The sequence below is a fragment of the Bradysia coprophila genome, unplaced genomic scaffold, assembly GCF_014529535.1.
Source record: "Bradysia coprophila strain Holo2 unplaced genomic scaffold, BU_Bcop_v1 contig_476, whole genome shotgun sequence".
Taxonomy (NCBI): domain Eukaryota; kingdom Metazoa; phylum Arthropoda; class Insecta; order Diptera; family Sciaridae; genus Bradysia; species Bradysia coprophila.
In genome coordinates, this window is record NW_023503727.1 from 483,344 (window position 1) to 504,136 (window position 20,793).

Here is a 20,793-nt window from a genome sequence, read left to right on the forward strand (position 1 = left end):
GGTTTGCCAACTTTCGGCACCCTGGACTTTACTTAAATAGTCGAGGAATGCCTCCAAATATATTTCTAAAAATTCAAAACTGAATTCTAGATTTTTAGTCAAACCGCGCAGAGTATGGCAGCCGTGGCGCCACCCACAGCTGCGATGCCAAACTTCAAAAAGCATCGATACAATTATTAATAAAATTGTTGTATTGCTTGGTCAGTAATTCAACATTGACAAAGTGTTGTATTGCTTTGACTTGACCAGAATTGTTGAAAAAAATTTCTTTTATTCAACGAAGGGCGAACGAAACGTGTTACCGTTTACGACTCGTGACGAAACGTTTTACCGTTTACAATCATAATGCGGACGAACAGCAGGACAAAACAATGCTGATTTCGGCGTATCACGCCATCATCAGTGCACCTATGTCTTGCGATGACTATGTGCATATCAGCACGACACAAACTGAAGTGAGCAATCACTTCAATAGTACGAGCATTATATACACTTTTTCGTCATTTGTTAAAACTCTTTGTTTTGTTTTTTTTTTCTCACATCCGACAATTTGTTTTTCGGCAATTTTAGTGACAATAAATAAATTGTTACTCAAACCGCGCAGAGTATGGCAGCCGTGGCGCCACCTACAGCTGCGATGCCAAACTTCAAAAACTTTGTGTCGTGCTGATATGCACATAGTCATCGCAAGACATGGGTGCACTGATGATGGCGTGATACGCCGAAATCAGCATTGTTTTGTCCTGTTGTTCGTCCGCATTATGATTGTAAACGGTAAAACGTTTCGTCACGAATCGTAAACGGTAACACGTTTCGTTCGCCCTTCGTTGAATAAAAGAAATTTTTTTCAACAATTCTGGTCAAGTCAAAGCAATACAACACTTTGTCAATGTTGAATTACTGACCAAGCAATACAACAATTTTATTAATAATTGTATCGATGCTTTTTGAAGTTTGGCATCGCAGCTGTGGGTGGCGCCACGGCTGCCATACTCTGCGCGGTTTGAGTAACAATTTATTTATTGTCACTAGATTTTTAGAAATTTATTTGGAGGTATTCCACGACTATTTAAGACAAGCCGCAATTAATTTCAATGTGATAACGTTCTAGCCAATGAATGTGTATACCTTTATACCAGGTATGGCCCATCCTTCAAAATAATAACAAAATGAGTGAGTTTGAATCCGTTAAAATTAACATAAGTCCTCCGTGATGACATTAGACCATACCTGGTAGTTTGTATTCATTGGTTCTAGTCCCATGCAAAGTATATAAACATACTGAAGGTAATGCAAATGCTCAGCGGATCACAAATTTTACGGAACCCAAGTTTCGGGTGAATATAAGACTTGTTATGTTGCTTGTGTGACGTTTGGCGTTTTAATGTTGGCAGAAATGTGTTGTTCTCCATACAAAATTTTGTGTTGAGTACAAAGATACAACCTAACAAAGTGAATTTAACTAGTGGCCAACATTGTAAAAATTATATTCACCCGAAAGTAGGGTTCCGTGAGTTTTTGTGGATTTGCATTACCTTCCAGTATGTTTATATACTTTGGTTCCATGTATGTACATTGTACATATCTCCGGAAGTAGGTATCAACACAAAAACTGTTACTACAACAGAAAAAGGGGTCTTAACTATATCAAGAGAAAATTGTTTTTGAAAATGGGATAAGTCGACTAAGAGCTAGAGATGATTGTTAAGAAGTAGAATGGTAGGTGCAGTTGCAGTGTAGGTGTACTGTTTGCTTCTATGGAATAGATCTTACATTTTCAAATATTTTCTAAATTAAGAGCTTGGAGCAGTGCTAACGTATAGACGCTATGCGTAGCATTGCTAATAGTATTAATATAGAAAATGTTTAGAGGCCGAGGTTAAGACAGGAGTGGGAGCAAAAAGTGATCTATTGCTACAAAACTGTTATGATTTGACGGTTGTAGAGTTATCTCTCTACATGTATGGGACAAAGGACGGACATTTTGTTTCTTGAGTGTTTTTTGATTGACAGCACCTCATTCTAACATTCCTCCAGTTTCTTAAAATTTTAGTAAAACTCAACGAGTAACAGCAATTTTGACATATGTAGTGTAATTGGACACATCAGACATCAACTTTTATCTTCTGCCACATAATAGTTCCAATGTTGACAGTGTTTTCATTGTATGCTTGGGTGATGGTGATGGTCATAAAAACGATATTAAAATTATTTTATGATTTCATTGCTGAATAGAATACGGTATTCTGAATACCTTCTATTATATGGCGCTTAAATTGGACAGAATAGAATAAGAGAAATAGTATTTTGCATATCGAGTGCAGAAACGACAGCTTTAAGACAAAAGCATAGGTAGCCTTTTTCGTCGATGCGTGATATGGAAAGAAAGGAACTTTTGAGATGTGCGGCTTTTTACTTCTTCTGATTTTACCAGTTTGTCCCGATTCCGGACTCCCCGCTTTGGTCAAATCTTTACATGAAAACAATCCCGAGACACGATAGTTAATGTCTTTTTGCCACGGTGGCGTCATCTAATGTATGCGGTCATCAAAACACTGACTAAAATGTGTTTTGATTGATTACTGGACAGGCTGTGAGAGTTTTTGTGAACTAGTTGGTGAATTCAGCTGTAGCGCAACAATACTTATCTCTAACTATTTTGTTTACCACTGTACACAGAGAGTCTTTTGTCTGTCTGAAAATGGCAATTTCGATGTTCACCCAATAGAAAAAACTATTTTTTGAAAAAAATTTAACGAATATCAAGGTCAGCTAGTTTGAGTGTGGTCGTATAAAACAAGATGATCCGTTGGACGTGCAAAAAACGTTGTGTTAAAAAATTGCTTCTTTCACAATTTTTATATTACACAAATAAAAGCAAAATAGTGGAATATTATCAGGGCTATCCGTGCCATTAGCATAATAATGAATTTTTTATTCGTCTTTATTTCCTGTAATAAGAGAAAGACTGAACAAATATTTATCATCATCGTGTAAATTGTCGTAAGTACATAATGCAGTTCAGAGATCAATCGAAAGACATGATAGTATGTCGTAGCGACTGTCACGAATAAATTGTTAAGTGAGCAATATGAGAGAAAATTGGTGATCGACTTCTGATCTCGCAGTATGCTCTCACATCGTACACATTCTTTCCCCACCGATTATGCAACATATATGTTCTCGTGAAAAGACATGATAGTTCGTTTAGCTATCGTTCCGAATCAATGGCTTACAACATGATAGAATGAACATATACCGTCTCTTAATTGCTCATTTTCGTTCTATATAACATCGTTTATGTTTAGTTACCGGCGTAAGGTTATACGCGGGTTATACGAACGATAACTCAATATAATTAGCATATTATGTGGTTTGATGTGTCCAATCGTAGCGTATATGATGAGTAAGCAAATAAACAAATTGAAGCAGAAAATATTAGAATTTCGAAGACTAAAAATCTTGTGCACCTTTTTGTTTATTGATGTGACTAGTCGAAATTGTTAATTTTTGGAAACATTCATTGGTCGTTTCGCAGACACGCTCCTCGGGTTTATTTATTTATTTGAGATCATCAACAATTTCGTGGCATGGCGGTCAAGTTCTTTCTTGTCATGCACAAGCTTAACACGTGCCATTGACGTTGGTGTAAAGATTGTGGGGTATCAATTTTCGGAAACACACCGCTTTATGAACGGCCATCGTAGACACCTCGCAACCAATTGGCTTATCACCGCGATGCAACTTATTCATTCGTCTGAAAGCATAATCCCAACAAAAATCTCTTCGAGAAAAGTGTGACGCAGTCTTTGAAGTACAATTTCTAAAATGAATGATATCGCTAGAGTTGACGCTTTCAGCTTCGTTACGCAAAAATTAAATTTTACACTCAATTTTAGTTCAAACAAGCTGGCTTAGATTTTCTCATCATCTACCAAATAATTTTTACCAAAAAAAATTTTACTGGAAACAACCAAAATTTTACCAAAAAAATCTGCGTCGCATGTGGCAGATAAATTTTCTTGCTGGTCTGTTCCTGAACATTTGCCATTTGCCATTTGACGAAATTCGAAAATTTGACGAAATTCGAAAATTTGACGAAATTCGAAAATTTGACGAAATTCGAAAATTTGAAGAAAATCGAAAATTTGACGAAAATCGAAAATTTGACGAAAATCGAAAATTTGACGAAAATCGAAAATTTGACGAAATTCGAAATTTGACGAAAATCGAAAATTTGACGAAGAAAGTAATTCTCTATCTGCCACCATTCAAGAAATATCTCTAAAACCCCAATTGACCCACCCATTTCCAACTTTCGACATTTTTCACAAATGCCCCTCTGTTCTACTCGTAAAACTCTGAGACTTTGCCGAAGAAAGTAACTCTCTATCTGCCACCATTCAAGAAATACCTCTAAAAACATAATTGACCCACCCATTTCCAACTTTCGACATTTTTCACAAATGCCCCTCTGTTCTACTCGTAAAACTCTGAGACTTTGCCGAAGAAAGTAACTCTCTATCTGCCACCATTCAAGAAATACCTCTAAAACATAATTGACCCACCCATTTCCAACTTTCGACATTTTTCACATATGCCCCTCTGTTCTACTCGTAAAACTCTGAGACTTTGCCAAAGAAAGTAATTCTCTATCTCTCATAACCCAAAAAAATATTAGTCCTTTCATCCTACGCTCGAGTAGCTCAAAATTTGGTCATTCTAATCACTCTAGCTCAAACGAATCTGCCCCGATTTTTTTAAATATTTTTTTGTTCGAATCGTGTTACGAATACCTTTCATTTGATGGGTCGCACGCCTCTGTAGGTTTCAATACAGCTAAGCTACAGCAGAAAACGCGTTCCCGACCCTCGAAATCCACACTCAGAAACCACTTCGAGGCCAATAAAACAAAATTCTGGTTTTTCCTGGGGTAATGGCGTATCACATTTTCATTTTTATGCCCACCCTGAGGTTCCTGCAAAATTTCATCGAGATTGGCTGACTAGTTTCCGAGATCGACCGTCGATAGATAGATAGACAGATAGAAACATACAGAGTAAGTTGAAAGATGTCGATTGTTTGGAAAACGTTAATTTGGTGCATTTTCTATCAAAATGACCAACTTCAAAACGATGTATCTCCGGCAATTTTAAAGTTACATAGTCGAGTGATAGCTCGTTTTGCTCGTATTTGAAGCGCGAATAAGATAGAATAGGATTTGTGGTGATACAGGCCAAAGGAAAGAAACTTAAATTCTCGCCTATATATAGTTGCCGCGTCTCAAAAAAATTTCTTCATTCTTTTTTTGGAAGTTAGACTGCGTCAAGTCCTCCGCTATCGTTCCGGACACGATCAATTTGTCTAAAAAACGAAATATTCAAATCAGTAGTCATTCAAGCAGTACATTTCAACAAGAAATGCTTTGTAAATACAAGGGTCTCTTATAGCCGATTGTAAAGACTTTAATTTTTTTTTGAGAAGACTGCCGGACTTGCTTTTCAAACGGTTTTTCTGGTGTATAATAGATTCATAGAACGAAAATCCTGCAGCTGCACTGGCTTATACGTAAATCTGTTTTCATGATAATCTAAAGTAAATTTACTAAAATTACCCGAACTGTGAGTGAATTGATATAAACCACACACCGATTGAGATCGATTTTGAATAATCAAATTTTTTATTGGCCGTAGGTTATCATTTTTGTACAGTATAGTGGTGGTGTGCCTTTCAATATTCGACCATATATTATTAATAAAATTGATAAAGTGAATCACAATGCTGTGTCGATCGAATGATGTCAGAGAATAGCGACGAAAAAGATTGTACAAATTTGAATTTCTTGAAATTCTTTCGTTTTATCGCGGAAATGTTTATGCATTTGGTCGACACATCAAATTCAAATTCACAAAACACATTGAATGTATGCGATGAGCTATCAAAATTTGTTTTACCAAGCCAAGCCAACCAATTTATTTGTAGAAGTAAACATTGAGTCAAAGTCGAATTGCACACATTTCTGAGATTTTTTTTGCTTCGTTACACGATTGTGTGTGAAGTGCATGTCTACTCAAGATAGTGGTACTATGACGTTATACGCTTTTGAATCATCAATTGGCGATAAATATACATCAATGTAGTAAATATTTAGTCGACGATAACATGAAAATACAAAATTCTACACTGCTTGGATTATAATATTGCTGGTACATTGTTTCCAAATTGTGTTGCTGTTCTGATTTGATTTTTTTAAATTTGATTTATCGTTAAAAAATGCGAAAATTCACAGAAAAACGCGAAAAACGTGTGGAATGTTCAGGATTTTTTGTTGATATCAATCACCTACTACTACAATTCGCTAACCACCCACAGATTCTTCAATACGAAAATCATCAAAAATTTATCACCGACACGATTTCTTATACCTAAGCTTATCTTAGAACGATTCGGTATAGCTATGCGTTCATTAAGTATGTCACGCACCCACCTTTCGCCTTTTGAATTATCGTCGTCACCATCACGCCAAATCAACAAGTAATGCGAAGAAACTAAAATTAATACCCGCCGTCAATTCTGTAAGAAGAACAGTCTTACGTTCGGTTTTCACTTCTTTTGATTGATAGGGTCAAAAATGACTTATTACATTACTAGGCAGTGAAATAAAGAGAATTTGTTTCGGAAATCAACAGCATGTATAATCCATTACAAAACTCGGACACACGAGATGGTCAGTCAAAGACAGCGCTGGCAACCCAAAGAAAGCATGATATACGGGCAGAGTTTCGTTGCTCGACAAGGTCATAAAATAAGACTGAAAGAAATAAAAATGAAAAGTCACGTTTTAGTGCGATTGTTGACCTCGGCTTCAACTCGGATCAACAAACTTCACACGAAAACTCGACTTTTCATCTTTTTATCCTTTGTCATTTACACTGCTTAATCACGTAAAGCATTGTACTTACGAGGTTCCAAGTTGTGTATTTGATAAGTGTGGTGTTACAGCCCGACCCGAAGGTGAAGTAATATACTATTACTTTACTAGTGAGGTAATGTGGCTATTCCCTCATTAGTGAAAACCTTTTCCCTCGCTCGTAAAGTAAAACGTTATACTTTACACTTGAAATAATTTGAATTCAGGCTGAAGCCTTCGGATACTTTTACTCATCTGGATACAAGATATCAAATTACTCCACTGGTATAGTAATGTCATCATTGACGATGGTGCTGAACTAATGATTTGGGGCATGCTTTATGAACGGAGTCTATGGGTTCATAAATCGTGGGTGGAAAACTCCCGTACATAAAGTAGTGAGGCTATTATAACTCGTTCGATTCTAAAATCGCTCGCAATTTGGTTTTGCAAATTTCTTTTCAAGTTTCGTTGTCCCATTTCACGTAGGTAGTAATTCAAATTAATTGGAAAGTTTAATGGTAAATATGCAAATATTTTCAACGATTATGACGATAAATTCTACTTTCTGGAATCGAATTATTTTTTGCGACTTGTTCTGCTCTTTCACATTATTACTTCCTTCGTTTGCCATTTTCCTTTAGAGATACATCTTTTCTACTACTATATACAGTCGCCCTAATTTAAAATTTTCGCTGCGCCGCATAAATTTTCCAACGATATTACAACAATATATAGGGCACCGGTTTTACTATCCTTTATAATAACGTACTACTTGTTAGAAATGGTATTTTTTTTATGTTATCGTTGTTTTATGTACGCTCTGAACAATGAACTTAAGCTTTTGCAAGACATTTCTAGTCTGCACTGTCCTATTTAGCTACAAGAGAATTGACGGTAATACATGGTTGCTTCCTTAACTTTGTAAGATTTCGTTGAAATAACTATTTGTTTGTAATAAGTTGAAGAAAATCTTGGCAATCGTAATTGTAACCCGTAACTACATGGGATTGCATTGAAAGTTATGTTGAACAATTGGAAATTCTTTTGAGACAAGTCTTTGTCAGAATGCAATGTCTGTAATTTTGAAATGATTTCGCTTTGTTAAATTTCCAAAAATGGAACGAAGTCTGTACTATTACTTACCAAAAATGAGGACATTTAGCTGTATTGTGATTGTATGCTTACTACTTTTTGAGCAATAGGGCGTATCGAATTTTTAGAATTTTAAGGGCCGCGATAGCCTGTGTGCGGAAAACGTAGCTCATTGAAAACTAGTTCCAGGCATATGGTTGATGGATCCGAAGGTGTCCGGGAAGAAGTCCCCCCGGACGACTTTAACTTTCAAATGGTCATAACTCGGAAAGTTGAGAGTATTTCTGAAAACAATGTTCTAGCAGGATGTAGAGCGTTAAAAACTCTACAAAACTGCCAAAGAAACCGATGGTCCAAAAGGCGTGTCTGTCGAGGTTTTCTAACATCGAAAGTTCGACATTTTCGTTTTTGACTTTTATTTCCTGAGAGACAAATTATTAAGTTTAGCTTTTGGCATGAGGTTGTAGAGGAGGTCGAGTACTACCAGTACACTAGGCATTGTCCCGGTCGGCGATCCATCCGAAACCACTTTTTTAACATTAATGAATGAACTTTTTAAGTGTACCCACGTCGCCCACGAAGCCAGTGCAGACACTGTAACCGGTGTTGCTGAGTCGAGGTAACCTTGGCCAGTAAGTGCACATAATATTCCATAACAGTAGCTGGAGCTGAACTCTTTTACAAAATATTTGGGATCTCGATGTAGCACATTATATTGACAAGGTATACCACGAAGTTCAACCTTTTGTAAAAATATCGAAAAATGTGTATTTGCAACGAAATCGACTTCTTACTACTGTTCGTGGGTCAAATAACTAATTAAAACGATTATTTGTTGTTTTTCTCACAAATTTCACTTTCTCAGATTTTGTAGTACAAAATGTGCTACACCGAATTCTTAAATATTTTGTAAAAAAGTTCAGCTACTGTTATGGAATATTATGTGCACTTACTGGCCAAGGTTACCTCGACTCAGCAACACCGGTTACATTGTCTGCAATGGCTTCGTGGGCGACGTGGGTACACTTAAAAAGTCCATTCAAAAATGTTGAAAAAGTGGTTTCGGATGGATCGCCGACCGGGACAATGCCTAGTGTACTGGTAGTACTCGACCTCCTCTACAACCTCATGCCAAAAGCTAAAGTTAATAATTTGTCTCTCAGGAAATAAAAGTCAAAAACCAAAATGTCGAACTTTCGATGTTAGAAAACCTCGACAGACACACCTTTTGGACCATCGGTTTCTTTGGCAGTTTTGTAGAGTTTTTAACGCTCTACATCCTGCTAGAACATTGTTTTCAAAAATACTCTTAACTTTCCGAGTTATGACCATTTGAAAGTTAAAGTCGTCCGGTGGAACTTCTTCCCGGGCACCTTCGGATCCATCAACCATATGCCTGGACTTAGTTTTCAATGATCTACGTTTTCCGCACACAGGCTAGCGCGACCCTTAAAATTCTCAAAATTCGATACGCCCTATTGAGCAACCTTCCAGGCGAATAATTTTTTACTCAAAAACGTGAGGTAAAGTTAGCTTTACTTCACTGCGTGTTCACTTTTTGAGTCACTTCGTTTTATGAGGCATTGTCATGTGCTATGATAGCTGTTTTGCTCTTGTTTTATGGCCAGGTGAAGGTGTTTACTATCGCAAAATGTGTAAATAAATTCAACTGGCCTTATACCAATTGTATTGTGATGTAGTCAGGTAGCTTATTATTAGCGGTTGGCGTAAGAATAAATGAAGAAATCTTTGACTCTAGTTACCTGGAAAGAAAATTAGTAAAATAGTCATTTTCTCCCCTCCGCTGAAACTTCGGAAGCATTTGTTGTGAAAAACGTTATGTTTTAACTCGGGAAAAAAGTTGAATATTTCATTTTCTCGGGTGACTTATGGCGAGGGATTCTTTTGAAAAGCAGCCTACCGAAATCGGACGCATTTTCTATTCGAATTTTTTATATATGCGTAAAAAGGACTTCGAACCTAGAAGCCAACACCACTTTCAACAAAATTCTTCGAAGGTGAAAGGTGATCAAAAACCGAAAACTTGCACTTTTCTTACAAAAATTTCTCCAGTTACACGAGCCGTAGAGGGTACGTTTTGTGTACCTCGAGAAATTTCAGTAAGAACAGTGTAAGTCTTCGGTTGAGAGCATCAACTGCACATATTTCAGTGTCAATGAATTTTAAACCCATTTCCCTATTCGGCTCAATGGTACATGTGATTACCTTTCTAATGACACCCCACACGACCCTGTACGGCTCGCGACACTGGAGAAATTTTTGTAAGAAAAGAGCAAGTTTTCGGTTTTTGATCTCCTTTCACCAGCCACATAAACTTCGAAGAATTTTTTTGAAAGTGGTTTTGGCTTCTGGGTTCTAATACCTTACTGGGCGCATATAGAAAATTCCAATAGAAAATGCGTCCAATTTCGGTAGGCTGTTTTTCAAAGGAATCCCTCGGCATGAAATTTCCAACTTTTCCTCTCTCGTTGAACAAGTAACTAATACATGCCCGGAAACTCTAATGTGGTGAATTTTGAGATAAAGCTGGATTTAAAAACTTATTTATTAGACGAACCTGAATCGTCGGATTATTATCTCTAGAAAAATGGAAATCTCGGCACCATTTCAATTTTAGTTGGGGAGAATCGAGAATGCACTATTTGGTGGTGTGTTCCGACGATCGAATTTCAAATGATAATCAATAACTGACGACAATGAGATGGACAATAATGTTTTTCCTTTTCTCTTTTCAGATCAGCAAGGCACTGACCAAGGTTCACTAAATACACAATGGCCACATCATATTTCTTGTGTATGGTTCTACAACGAGCCGTCTTTTCTATCATCTTAACACTTTGTAAGTACCTCACTTAAAGTAAATTTAATTATTCATTACCATTCGGTTCAGTGTTGTAAGTTGTACTACATTCGTATCGATATCTATGCAAATGAAGCTATAGCGCATTTTAACGATTACTGTGTACGAACATCAAGCATTTTAGTTTAACAGAAATTATTTTTGTTTCGTCGAATATTCCCTCTGTTGAATCAGTGTAAACAGATGCTTTAATTTAACGAGCTAGTAATTTTCAATAAGACATTCTTGCACAACCACATCGGTAGGTAATGCAATAAGCAAAATGTTTCAGAAATTACAATTTTTATTGTCTGTGTAAATTCTTATTAAACGTTTAAACACAAAAGTACACGCATCTCTAATCTTTAACATACACATTGGAAATAGGAAGAGAATTTTTTTCATTTTAATCAACTGCTTCTTGAGAAACACTGATTCAAAAATATCACTCACTGTACACACGACGATGAAGTCACCTTTTCTTGATAATTTATTAGCAGTTTAAAAATAAGTTACGCTGCCTTTAAAATACAACAAATTTAACGTTTTTTTTTCTCCGTATGTCTAAATGGTGGATATTGCTATCATAGGAATTTGAATAAATTGTTGCAAGTAAACTACTCACAGAAAACTTTTTTTTTTTTTGACAAAACTCGAATTTAAATTTGATGTTAGAACACATTTTTCTTTCCATATCATTAGTTTTGTCGTCATCGTTTCCATAAAAAAAAATTTATGATTCAAAAAACACTGTACGATTCCTCTCTAATATAAATTCTAATAATTCTGTCTAAATAAAATCGAGAGGGAGAACCGGTCCGACGAATTTAATTCATCCTAATTCATTTTTTTTGGTCTCATATATACAGCACCGGTCATCAGTGTACTTATAGATTCAATTACGAAATTCTTTTATTTTTCTTTTCTCTTTTTATATTTCGGATCGATTGTTATTACCACTGTTGATAATATCAATCAATGTAACCAGAAACAGAAGTTTCACGAAAATAACAGATCTATTGCGTGGCAAACATATGTACAAATGTCGGAACAATCACATACAGTATGTGGTAATGTTAATGGATAGCATATTGTGTTTTCGTACACTTGATTAAATTTATGAGATTGAGATACTTTGCGGAAGATTTTTACAATGTCGCGACGAAATAAAGCAACATAGAAGTTTTTCGAAGTTTGTCAGACCTCACAAATATTCACCATATATTTCTAGAGCATCAACTATTTAATCGCATCATTTTCATGAAATTTTCAACTTTACAATTTACTCAATCTTTCATGTTTGATGAGCTTTGATCACTCACAAAAATGACCTTTCTGACAGAATTCTTCCGGTTTTCATTTTTCTGTTGCATGGGAGTAGAAAAACAATAATTTGACTAGCAAATATCTGAAAACTATTTTTTTTTGTGGATGTCGGAATGTGCAAGAATCCCAAACCTCGAAAATTTAGCTTTGGAGAATTATCGCAAGTTGTTAACCGGCTATTCATCTGTTATCGATAACGACGACATAATGACAAGCTCTGGATAATATGGTTCTTATATAGTAAACTTCATGTTAAAAAAAATTGAAGTACAAGATTTGAAATCAACGGATTGAAAATACTTTGATCGATTGAAGTAATAGACCCGATAATAATACTCCGGTCATATGGACCGGTAACAGGTTAATCAATTTAAAAAAATTGACATCTAGGGATGATGAGAATTTTTTGTACACTACGGCAGTCTCGATACTTTACCCATCGCACACCCCTAATACTTTAGTAGTGTAAGAAACAAAAGACATTGAGAGAAGAAAACTCTCTTAGACTGCTCGTCTTGAAAATGCAAAGTGTAATCGATTTCATAAAAATGGCCCTGAATATTGCTTTAAAGTCAATTACTAAAATCCGTTCAAATTGTGAAATAGATGAGGAGTATAGAAAAATGCTAGATTCACATCATTATTCGGCCTCTAAAAATTATTTTGTTCTATTTAACTATCTCTGCTAGATATACTCTACAAATATGTTAACATTTTACAAACGGCGGGCGTGTCGCGATATAATCATCAAATCTGCTACGTCATTTGTTTCAAGTCTTTTTTTGATACAAAGTCTATCACTTGAATATTTATTTCATACATTCTATGAGAACTCTAGGGCTCACCGCTCATTCAAGTCGTCGTTGACGCTTGCAGATGACGTAATATTCAAAAGCGGCTATCAGTTTTATTTCTATTTCTATCATACAGTGGCCGACTTTTAATTTTGTGCACTATTTTGATTCAGCTGTTTGACCAGCTGGTCTATGTAAACAAACAAACGCAGTTAATTTTATTATCAGTAGTTAGATAAAAATATAACAACAGTAGTTTGTTTATTATCTCTAACAATAAAACTAAAGAGAATGTATTCGTTGTTTTTTAATGCAAATGTATGCGTCGGTTGACATTACATGCCATGGATATAAAACAGTAGAAAGTAACGTTGATGCGGCGCAAAATTTTAAAATTTAAATTAAAAAAATTAATAACAATTTTCTATGAAAAGATCATGTTTTGCATGGAAAGCATATTTCGTACGGAAAACATGTTTTGAATGAAAAACATTTTTGGAATGGAAAACATGTTTCGTGTGGAAAGTATGTTTCGTATGGAAAACATATTTTGAGTGGAGAACCCGTGCATGGAAATAATGTTTTCTTCCCGGTAACCAAGTCAAAACTTCCCGGTATCCAAAAATTTTGACAAAAATTTCCCGGTGAGTCGCAATTGACTTCCCAGAGGCGCGAATACTATTTCCCAAGCCCTAGCGCTTTCTAGTCTTTTTGTGCAGATTTAAGTCTAACATTAGTTTTTACAATGCTATAACCTTTTCGTGACTTTCTTCTGTATGAATTTTCACTTATCAATTTGTAGAAGAGAATGTTTGTAAAACAGATATAAACTCATTGGAAAATTATCTTCTGTTCTAATCTGCCAGATATGTTGGGCATAACAGTCTTTCGGAAATTCTGCCTTACTTTACTTAAATATAAAAAAAGAAATTCGCGAGCGAAGCGAGCTAAATTTTTTGAAGATTGACTTTTGATGCTGCAAAAATTGTACCATTCTTTGAAACTGTACAAACTCAAAATTCTAAATAAAACTTTAATTTGAGCAAAAGCGCCGAAGGCGAAGTTCTTAAATTATTCTATGCACCCTAGTAGGAACTGCTTTACCAGAAGTAGTAACTAGCAACTCATCAAAAGTTCAGTTTGTTGAAGAGAATAAATTCATCGGGATCGGAATAGTGGCGAAAACTTCTTGATAAGCACTTCCCGCTGATAAAAATTTCCCGATGAGTACTTCCCGCTGATAGAGACTTAACACTGTCCTCTAACAAAATAAAAATTCCCGCTGACAAAATTCCTCCAGTTAGAAACTTCCCAATGAGTTCTTCCCGTTGGTAGAAACTTCTCGATAAGTTTTTCCCGCTAACAAAAACTTCCAGACGAGTACTTCCTGATGATAAAGACTTCCCGCTTAATACTGACAAGAAACAATTTTACTCGCTGATAGACTTCCCGCTAAAGGAAACTTCCCAATAAGTTCTTCCCCCGTCGGTAAAAACTTCTCCTTCGAGCTGATAAAATTTACCGGTGAGTTCTTCCCAGTGACAGCTATTTTCCGGTTAGTTCTGAATTCTTCCCGCTGATAGATATTTCCCAGTGAGTATTTCCAGCTGATAGATATTCTCCGGTTTGAGATCTTCCCGGTATGAGTTATTCCCAGTGATAGCTATTTCCGATTTCCCGGTGACAGCTATTTTTCGGTTAGTTCTGAATTCTTCCTGCTTATAGATATTTCCTGGTGAGTACTTCTCGCTGATAGACATTTCCCGGTGAGGTCTAATTTTTACAGTAAAAAAAAACGCCTTCGGCGAAGACTAAATTTCCCGGTATCCAATTTTTTGCCCCGACGACTTCGCGGTATCTAGGATACCAGGATACCGCATTATTTCCATGCACGGGAGAACCCATTTACTAATTTATTGAACTTCATAAAGTGTTATATGAATAGCATTCAATTCTTTTATTTGAATCTACCTTCGAGTCTCTTTATATCCAGGGCATTCATGTCATCAAACTTCTCATTGGTTCTTACTTTTCGTTTGAATTCGTTGATTAAACAACTCGTGGTAGTCAAAAGTTTTGGAGAGCATTTGTTTCATAACACAGATCTAGGCATTGAAACAGAAAGTTTTTGAATTTTGGAATTCACCCACTCGTAAATTTTTCTATGCAACAGTGTCAGCATCTAAATTATTTTACTAAGACCATACTCTATTACTCTATACTCCCATTATATAATTAATGTACCAAATTCGGATTGAAACAAATGTTCGCACGATGTTAGTGATGCATTCGACTCATATGAGACTCTCTTTAGATGTATTGTTGACGATCTTAAACAAACCACTGTTGCCATTTTTATCTACTCCTGATTATAGCATTAACTTCCTTTGTTTACATGGGCCAGCTGGTCGGACAGCTGAATCAAAATAGTGCACAAAATTTAAAGTCCGCCACTGTATATCCAACCAATATAATTTTATTAATAAAATTGTTGTATTGCTTGGTCAGTAATTCAACATTGAAAAAGTTGACATTGTTGAATAAAAGAAATTTTTTCAACAATTTTGGTCAAGTCAAAGCAATACAACACTTTGTCAATATAATTTTGCGTTCTACTCAGGTAGAAGGTTCGGAACAGGTCAGGTCGACTTGAAACCTGAAGCTCAGATCTTTCTGATTTAAACTGAACCTGAAATGAAAATTTTTACCTGACCTGAATCTGAAATCTGAAAATCAGTAACAGTTCAGGAAAAATCAGGTCAGATTTCGGGTATATCCGAGGATATACCTGAAAAAATCTCTGATTTTACTGACTTTCAAATTTCTGGTGAATTCAGGTCAGGTCAGAGTTCAGATTCAAATATTCTCAGGTCCACCTGAAATTCAGGATCAGATCAAGTGATATCTGACCTGTTCCGAGTCTTAATTCTGGAACCATTAGTTCTGTTTTACTGATCTACGAACTGAGTCCGATATAAACTTCGTTTATGTGATTGATTCATTCTTACCATTGCTGGTAGCCATAACAATGGTCACTATCTATAGAAGAAGTATAATTTTGAAGAAGAAATCCGAAATTTTGTGCTAAGTGATGTGATGACATAATAAGTCCAAAAACCGTGTGCTGTTTCGATTGTTTCAAAAATCGTTTTTTTTCAGCCGTTATTTGAGGCAATCACTTTAAGTGGTTTATTATCAATTGCACCCACCATACACTAAAGCGATTAACATAGAATTAGCACATTTTTAATTGAATGTTCATTCATATTCATATATTTTTTGCCATATCATAAACTTTCGAATATAAATGTTGGCGTTCGTTAAAAAGCGAAAAAGAGAAAATCCATGAATGAAATGGAAACCGTTCAAATGTATGACACTGCTACTACATTTCCAAGTCCTTTTGTATCGATTAAATGTTTTTTTTTTGGTGGAAAGGATATTTCATTTCGTTTGTCTTGCTCTAATTTCCTCGACTTCATATGGGGGGGTAGAGCAATAATATAAGAACTAAAAATAAACAATCAAATCCCTTAACCCAAATAAAGGAAAAAACGAATAAACCCACAGCGATTAGACGCATGATACAGTAGTTTTATGACAAGTTAAAAGGTGCGTCCCCATGGGTTGACCGAGGTTTATATACGAAAAAAAAACAAAACATAAAATTAAATCTAACTACATGCGAAATGTATTTATGTTGATGACGTTCATTGTTCATAATTCGTTACTATCTCTACTTCTAGTTCCCAAAAAAAAATTCACACGAATGAATGACACTCGTCACATTATTGTATTGTTCATACTGGTTTTTGTTGTTTTTTTTAGCCTCACTGTTTTAATTCTGTTTGTACATTCAATATTGTGTTGTTAGAGACTCAATGAAATGAACGCTCGTCGATTTATTGTTTTCGAATTCACATACCTGATGACATAAATCACAATTTTGGTCATGCAGTAGCCTCGAAATAATTAGAAAAAAAAACGAAAAGGAGGATTTCTGAGTCACAAACCGTTCGATCATTACTGTTTCTTAATTTGTTCTGGTGTTTGCACAGCATTGGGTCCAGGTTCTTTTGGTGTTTGCACAGAATTGGATCCAGGTTTTTCTATTGGTTGAAAAGCGGTGGGTCCAGGTTGTTGTGTAGTGTAGCTGGATGATTGTTGTGGTGGATGAACAGAATTGGGTCCAGCTTGTTGTGGTTTATAACCGGTATTGTAGCTTGATGATTGTTGTGGCGGATAGCCAGGATATCCCGGCTGAGACTGTTGTTGCCAAGGTTGATTCGGTTGGTACGGAGGTGGCTGATTCGGATCAGACTGTGGCTGCACCATAAATACCGTTTGTTGCTGTTGCACAATTACCGTCTGTTGGGACTGCTGTCGCTGATTGTATTGATCTTCGCAAAAGCATCTTTCAACTAAGTAACAACAAGCACACCACAACATCATCCGTTGACACCAGTTCAGGCATTCTTCGTCCACGTCCAGACACATTTTTGTAGAAGTTATAACAACTCACCGAATAGTAAATTAACTAAATATTTGCTTCAACTTAAAGCCACCATAATTTACTAGTTCGAATGTAATAAAAATTTATTTTCATCAAAGGGAACAGTAGATTTTATCAGCACTGAGTCATCGGTTTGATAAGTATCTAATGCTTCCACGCATGCCATTTTGGGACAGAATTTTTGATGTCATTATCTATACCAACTTATAATTTCATTAATGCTTCGGTGACGAATTGATATAGAAGTGTATGAGGGGACGTGGTTAAAAAAAGTTCATTTTGCATCGTTATGCCACACACAACACCCTCTCTAGCAAACAAACTTCGTTTTGACACTGACTTTACGAAAATGTGAAACTGGTGAACCTCTATGTTGACGTCTCAGCACACGAGCCCTCTACATCATCAACTTCCTATCTTTAAAGAGGCTGATGTAGACTGTTATGATCAGAGCGAGAAAACCGAAAGCCGACTAGTTATTATAACTTGTCTTGGGGTACTTGTCAAAGTATTTGCTTCTCTTTCAACGTGGTACGTTGAGAGCGAGTGGACAGAAGACCAGTTTATTTTAACTTGCCTTGGGGTACTTGTCAAAATATCTTCTTCTCTTTCAACATAATACGTTGAGAGCGAGAGGACAGAAGACCAGTTTATTTTAACTTGCGTTGGGGTACTTGTCAAAGTATTTGCTTCTCTTTCAACGTGGTACGTTGAGAGCGAGAGGAGAAAAGACCAGTTTATTTTAACTTGCCTTGGGGTACTTGTCAAAGTATTTGCTTCTCTTTCAACGTGGTACGTTGAGAGCGAGAGGACAGAAGACCAGTTTATTTTAACTTGCCTTGGGGTACTTGTCAAAATACCTTCTTCTCTTTCAACTTGGTACGTTGAAAGCGAGAGGACAGAAGACCAGTTTATTTTAACTTGCCTTGGGGTACTTGTCAAAGTATTTGCTTCTCTTTCAACGTGGTACGTTGAGAGCGAGAGGACAAAAGACCAGTTTGTTTTAACTTGCCTTGGGATACTTGTCAAAATATCTTCTTCTCTTTCAACATAATACGTTGAGAGCGAGAGGACAGAAGACCAGTTTATTTTAACTTGCCTTGGGGTACTTGTCAAAGTATTTGCTTCTCTTTCAACGTGGTACGTTGAGAGCGAGAGGAGAAAAGACCAGTTTATTTTAACTTGCCTTGAGGTACTTGTCAAAGTATTTGCTTCTCTTTCAACGTGGTACGTTGAGAGCGAGAGGACAGAAGACCAGTTTATTTTAACTTGTCTTGGGGTACTTGTCAAAATACCTTCTTCTCTTTCAACTTGGTACGTTGAAAGCGAGAAGACAGAAGACCAGTTTATTTTAACTTGCCTTGGGGTACTTGTCAAAATATTTTATTCTCTTTCAACTTGGTACGTTGAGAGCGAGAGGACAGAAGACCACTTTATTTTAACTTGCCTTGGGGTACTTGTCAAAGTATTTGCTTCTCTTTGAACGTGGTACGTTGAGAGCGAGAGGACAGAAGACCAGTTTATTTTAACTTGCCTTGGGGTACTTGTCAAAATACCTTCTTCTCTTTCATCATAACACTCTATGTAGTGGTATATAACTGTAAGTGTTCATTTTGCATTCGTTATGCCATCCCAAAACATGTTTGTCGCATTATACACGCATGATAAAGGTAACAACTTTATGTTGGCATTCTCCGAATTAAATCATGTCGATCATGTCCTGACAGTTTCTCATTTGTGTTGCTTGAATATTTCGAATCCTTCACTGACATCCTGACATGATGAATGTTATGCTGTTCCTGCAATAGGAATTATTTTGAAAATGGTGCGAAAGTGTGTCATCGAAAACTTTCTCGCGTGTGAAAAAGGGCTCAGTTCCACTTAGTTAATATGGTCTTGATGGCAATTGCGTGAGTGGATCCTTTACGGTAACTATCTGTCGTATAAACATCAATCATGGTGTTACTGTACTGTCTTCAAATAACTGTCGGAAATCAGTCTTAAGTTACAAATTTGAAAAGTAAATTTGTAGTTAAACAGAAACGATAAAGCAAAATCAACAAGCAAATTTGCGGTGTTTACCGACTTTGTTGACAAAATACATCGATTGGGTTTCACCTAATTTTTAGCGCCGCTGATGTTTCGTTCTAATTCTTTTTATTGGCAATTTTCTTGTTATTCGCGATTTTGTTTTTGTATTTATTTAACATGGTTATTGATCCCTTTATGTTCATGTAATGATGGAGTGTTGTACACTAGGGACATATGTTTAGTTCAATCCCCAATTGTCGAATGTTCGTAAAATATAAATTATGCCATTGAAACCATTAAAGATACAGTCTTATGAGCGTACAGCGTATACACATTGCATGTGATTTTTTTTTCGTGTGTTTTTGTTCGTTTTCGCAAAGTATTTTTACATTCCATTATTTTTCAGGTATATTATATCATCCCGTGGGACTAAAATTTCCATATCTGTTGCTTCTGCTATATTTACCGTTCGTTCCGGTGGCCACAGCGAAAACGATTCGCGGACACACTGGCTATTACTTTCAAATATCAATTGCCGTTACGGTGCTAATTTTCTTAGTACAAATAGCATTCCAGATTGTGCTGGCAACATTGGGCGAAGGGATCATTTCACAATGCAATTTCCTCGAAATCTTACTTCGTCACATCGGACTGACGAAGTTCAATGGAATGCCGTAGGTTTATTTATTATTTTAACATTATTCAATCACGTACATCAACACCACCCGTCCAGAATCATCTCAATATTGGAATGGTTCTTATCGGATATTGTTATGCTCATTTCAACAACTGCGATATATCTGATTTTGAGAAAGCTAACCGCTACCGACACTACTGACATTGAATCAGCTGGATCAACAGTTCAAGCGGAAAGCAGTCCGGGCATGTCGAATGAAAATCTAAATATTCTCAAGAAAATTGGTTCGTTTGTTGTTTGATTCTCATCGCGTGCATTGGAATAACTTTCGTCCTTGAAACAGGTATTTTCCTATCAATGGTGGCACTACTGCTAGCCAGTACTCTGCAACCATCTGTTCCTGCAGCTGTATATTTTATCGTATTTTTGGGAGCCGCAACATGGTGGGCATGTTATCGGGAATTAGACAGGTAGGTTACATTGGATGCTGCGAAAGTAATTTGCAACAAGAAACAAGCTTCGGTAACTGTCTGTTCGTTAAAGTATAATTTTAATATCTGTGCCGAAGGCGAGGTATACAGCTCCACTTGTAGAAAGACAGTTACCGAAGCTTGTTGCTCAAAAACA

General features: G+C 36.2%; 2 protein-coding genes across 10 annotated transcripts in view; one reads left to right on the forward strand and one right to left on the reverse strand.

Moving 5' to 3' along the window:
• The window catches only part of LOC119082593 (piezo-type mechanosensitive ion channel component), a 75,953-nt gene that overhangs the window by 8,820 nt on the left and 46,340 nt on the right, over positions 1–20,793 (forward strand). For all 9 annotated transcript variants that reach the window (XM_037192135.1, XM_037192143.1, XM_037192144.1 and 6 more), the window contains exons 3-6: positions 10,762–10,865; positions 19,936–20,203; positions 20,263–20,450; positions 20,510–20,636. In XM_037192135.1, the coding sequence (XP_037048030.1) occupies positions 10,799–10,865; positions 19,936–20,203; positions 20,263–20,450; positions 20,510–20,636 (650 nt within the window). In that variant the 5' untranslated portion in view covers positions 10,762–10,798. The remainder of the gene's footprint in view (positions 1–10,761; positions 10,866–19,935; positions 20,204–20,262; positions 20,451–20,509; positions 20,637–20,793) is intronic.
• Positions 16,654–17,554, reverse strand: LOC119082596 (calcium-binding protein P-like). Its single transcript, XM_037192147.1, has 2 exons — positions 17,168–17,554; positions 16,654–17,110 (listed from the first exon to the last, which is right to left on the reverse strand). Exons 1-2 carry the CDS (start codon positions 17,480–17,482, stop codon positions 17,009–17,011), a joined length of 417 nt encoding a protein of 138 aa, XP_037048042.1. The 5' UTR covers positions 17,483–17,554; the 3' UTR covers positions 16,654–17,008.

Bases quoted from the DNA above. Each gene is read 5' to 3' on its own strand.
- LOC119082596 (XM_037192147.1), bottom strand. From the start codon at position 17,482: ATGTGTCTGGACGTGGACGAAGAATGCCTGAACTGGTGTCAACGGATG. The intron at 17,111-17,167 runs TCTGTTCATCCA...CCTGGACCCACC, and splicing joins CACAACAAGCTGGACCCAAT to GCTTTTCAACCAATAGAAAA.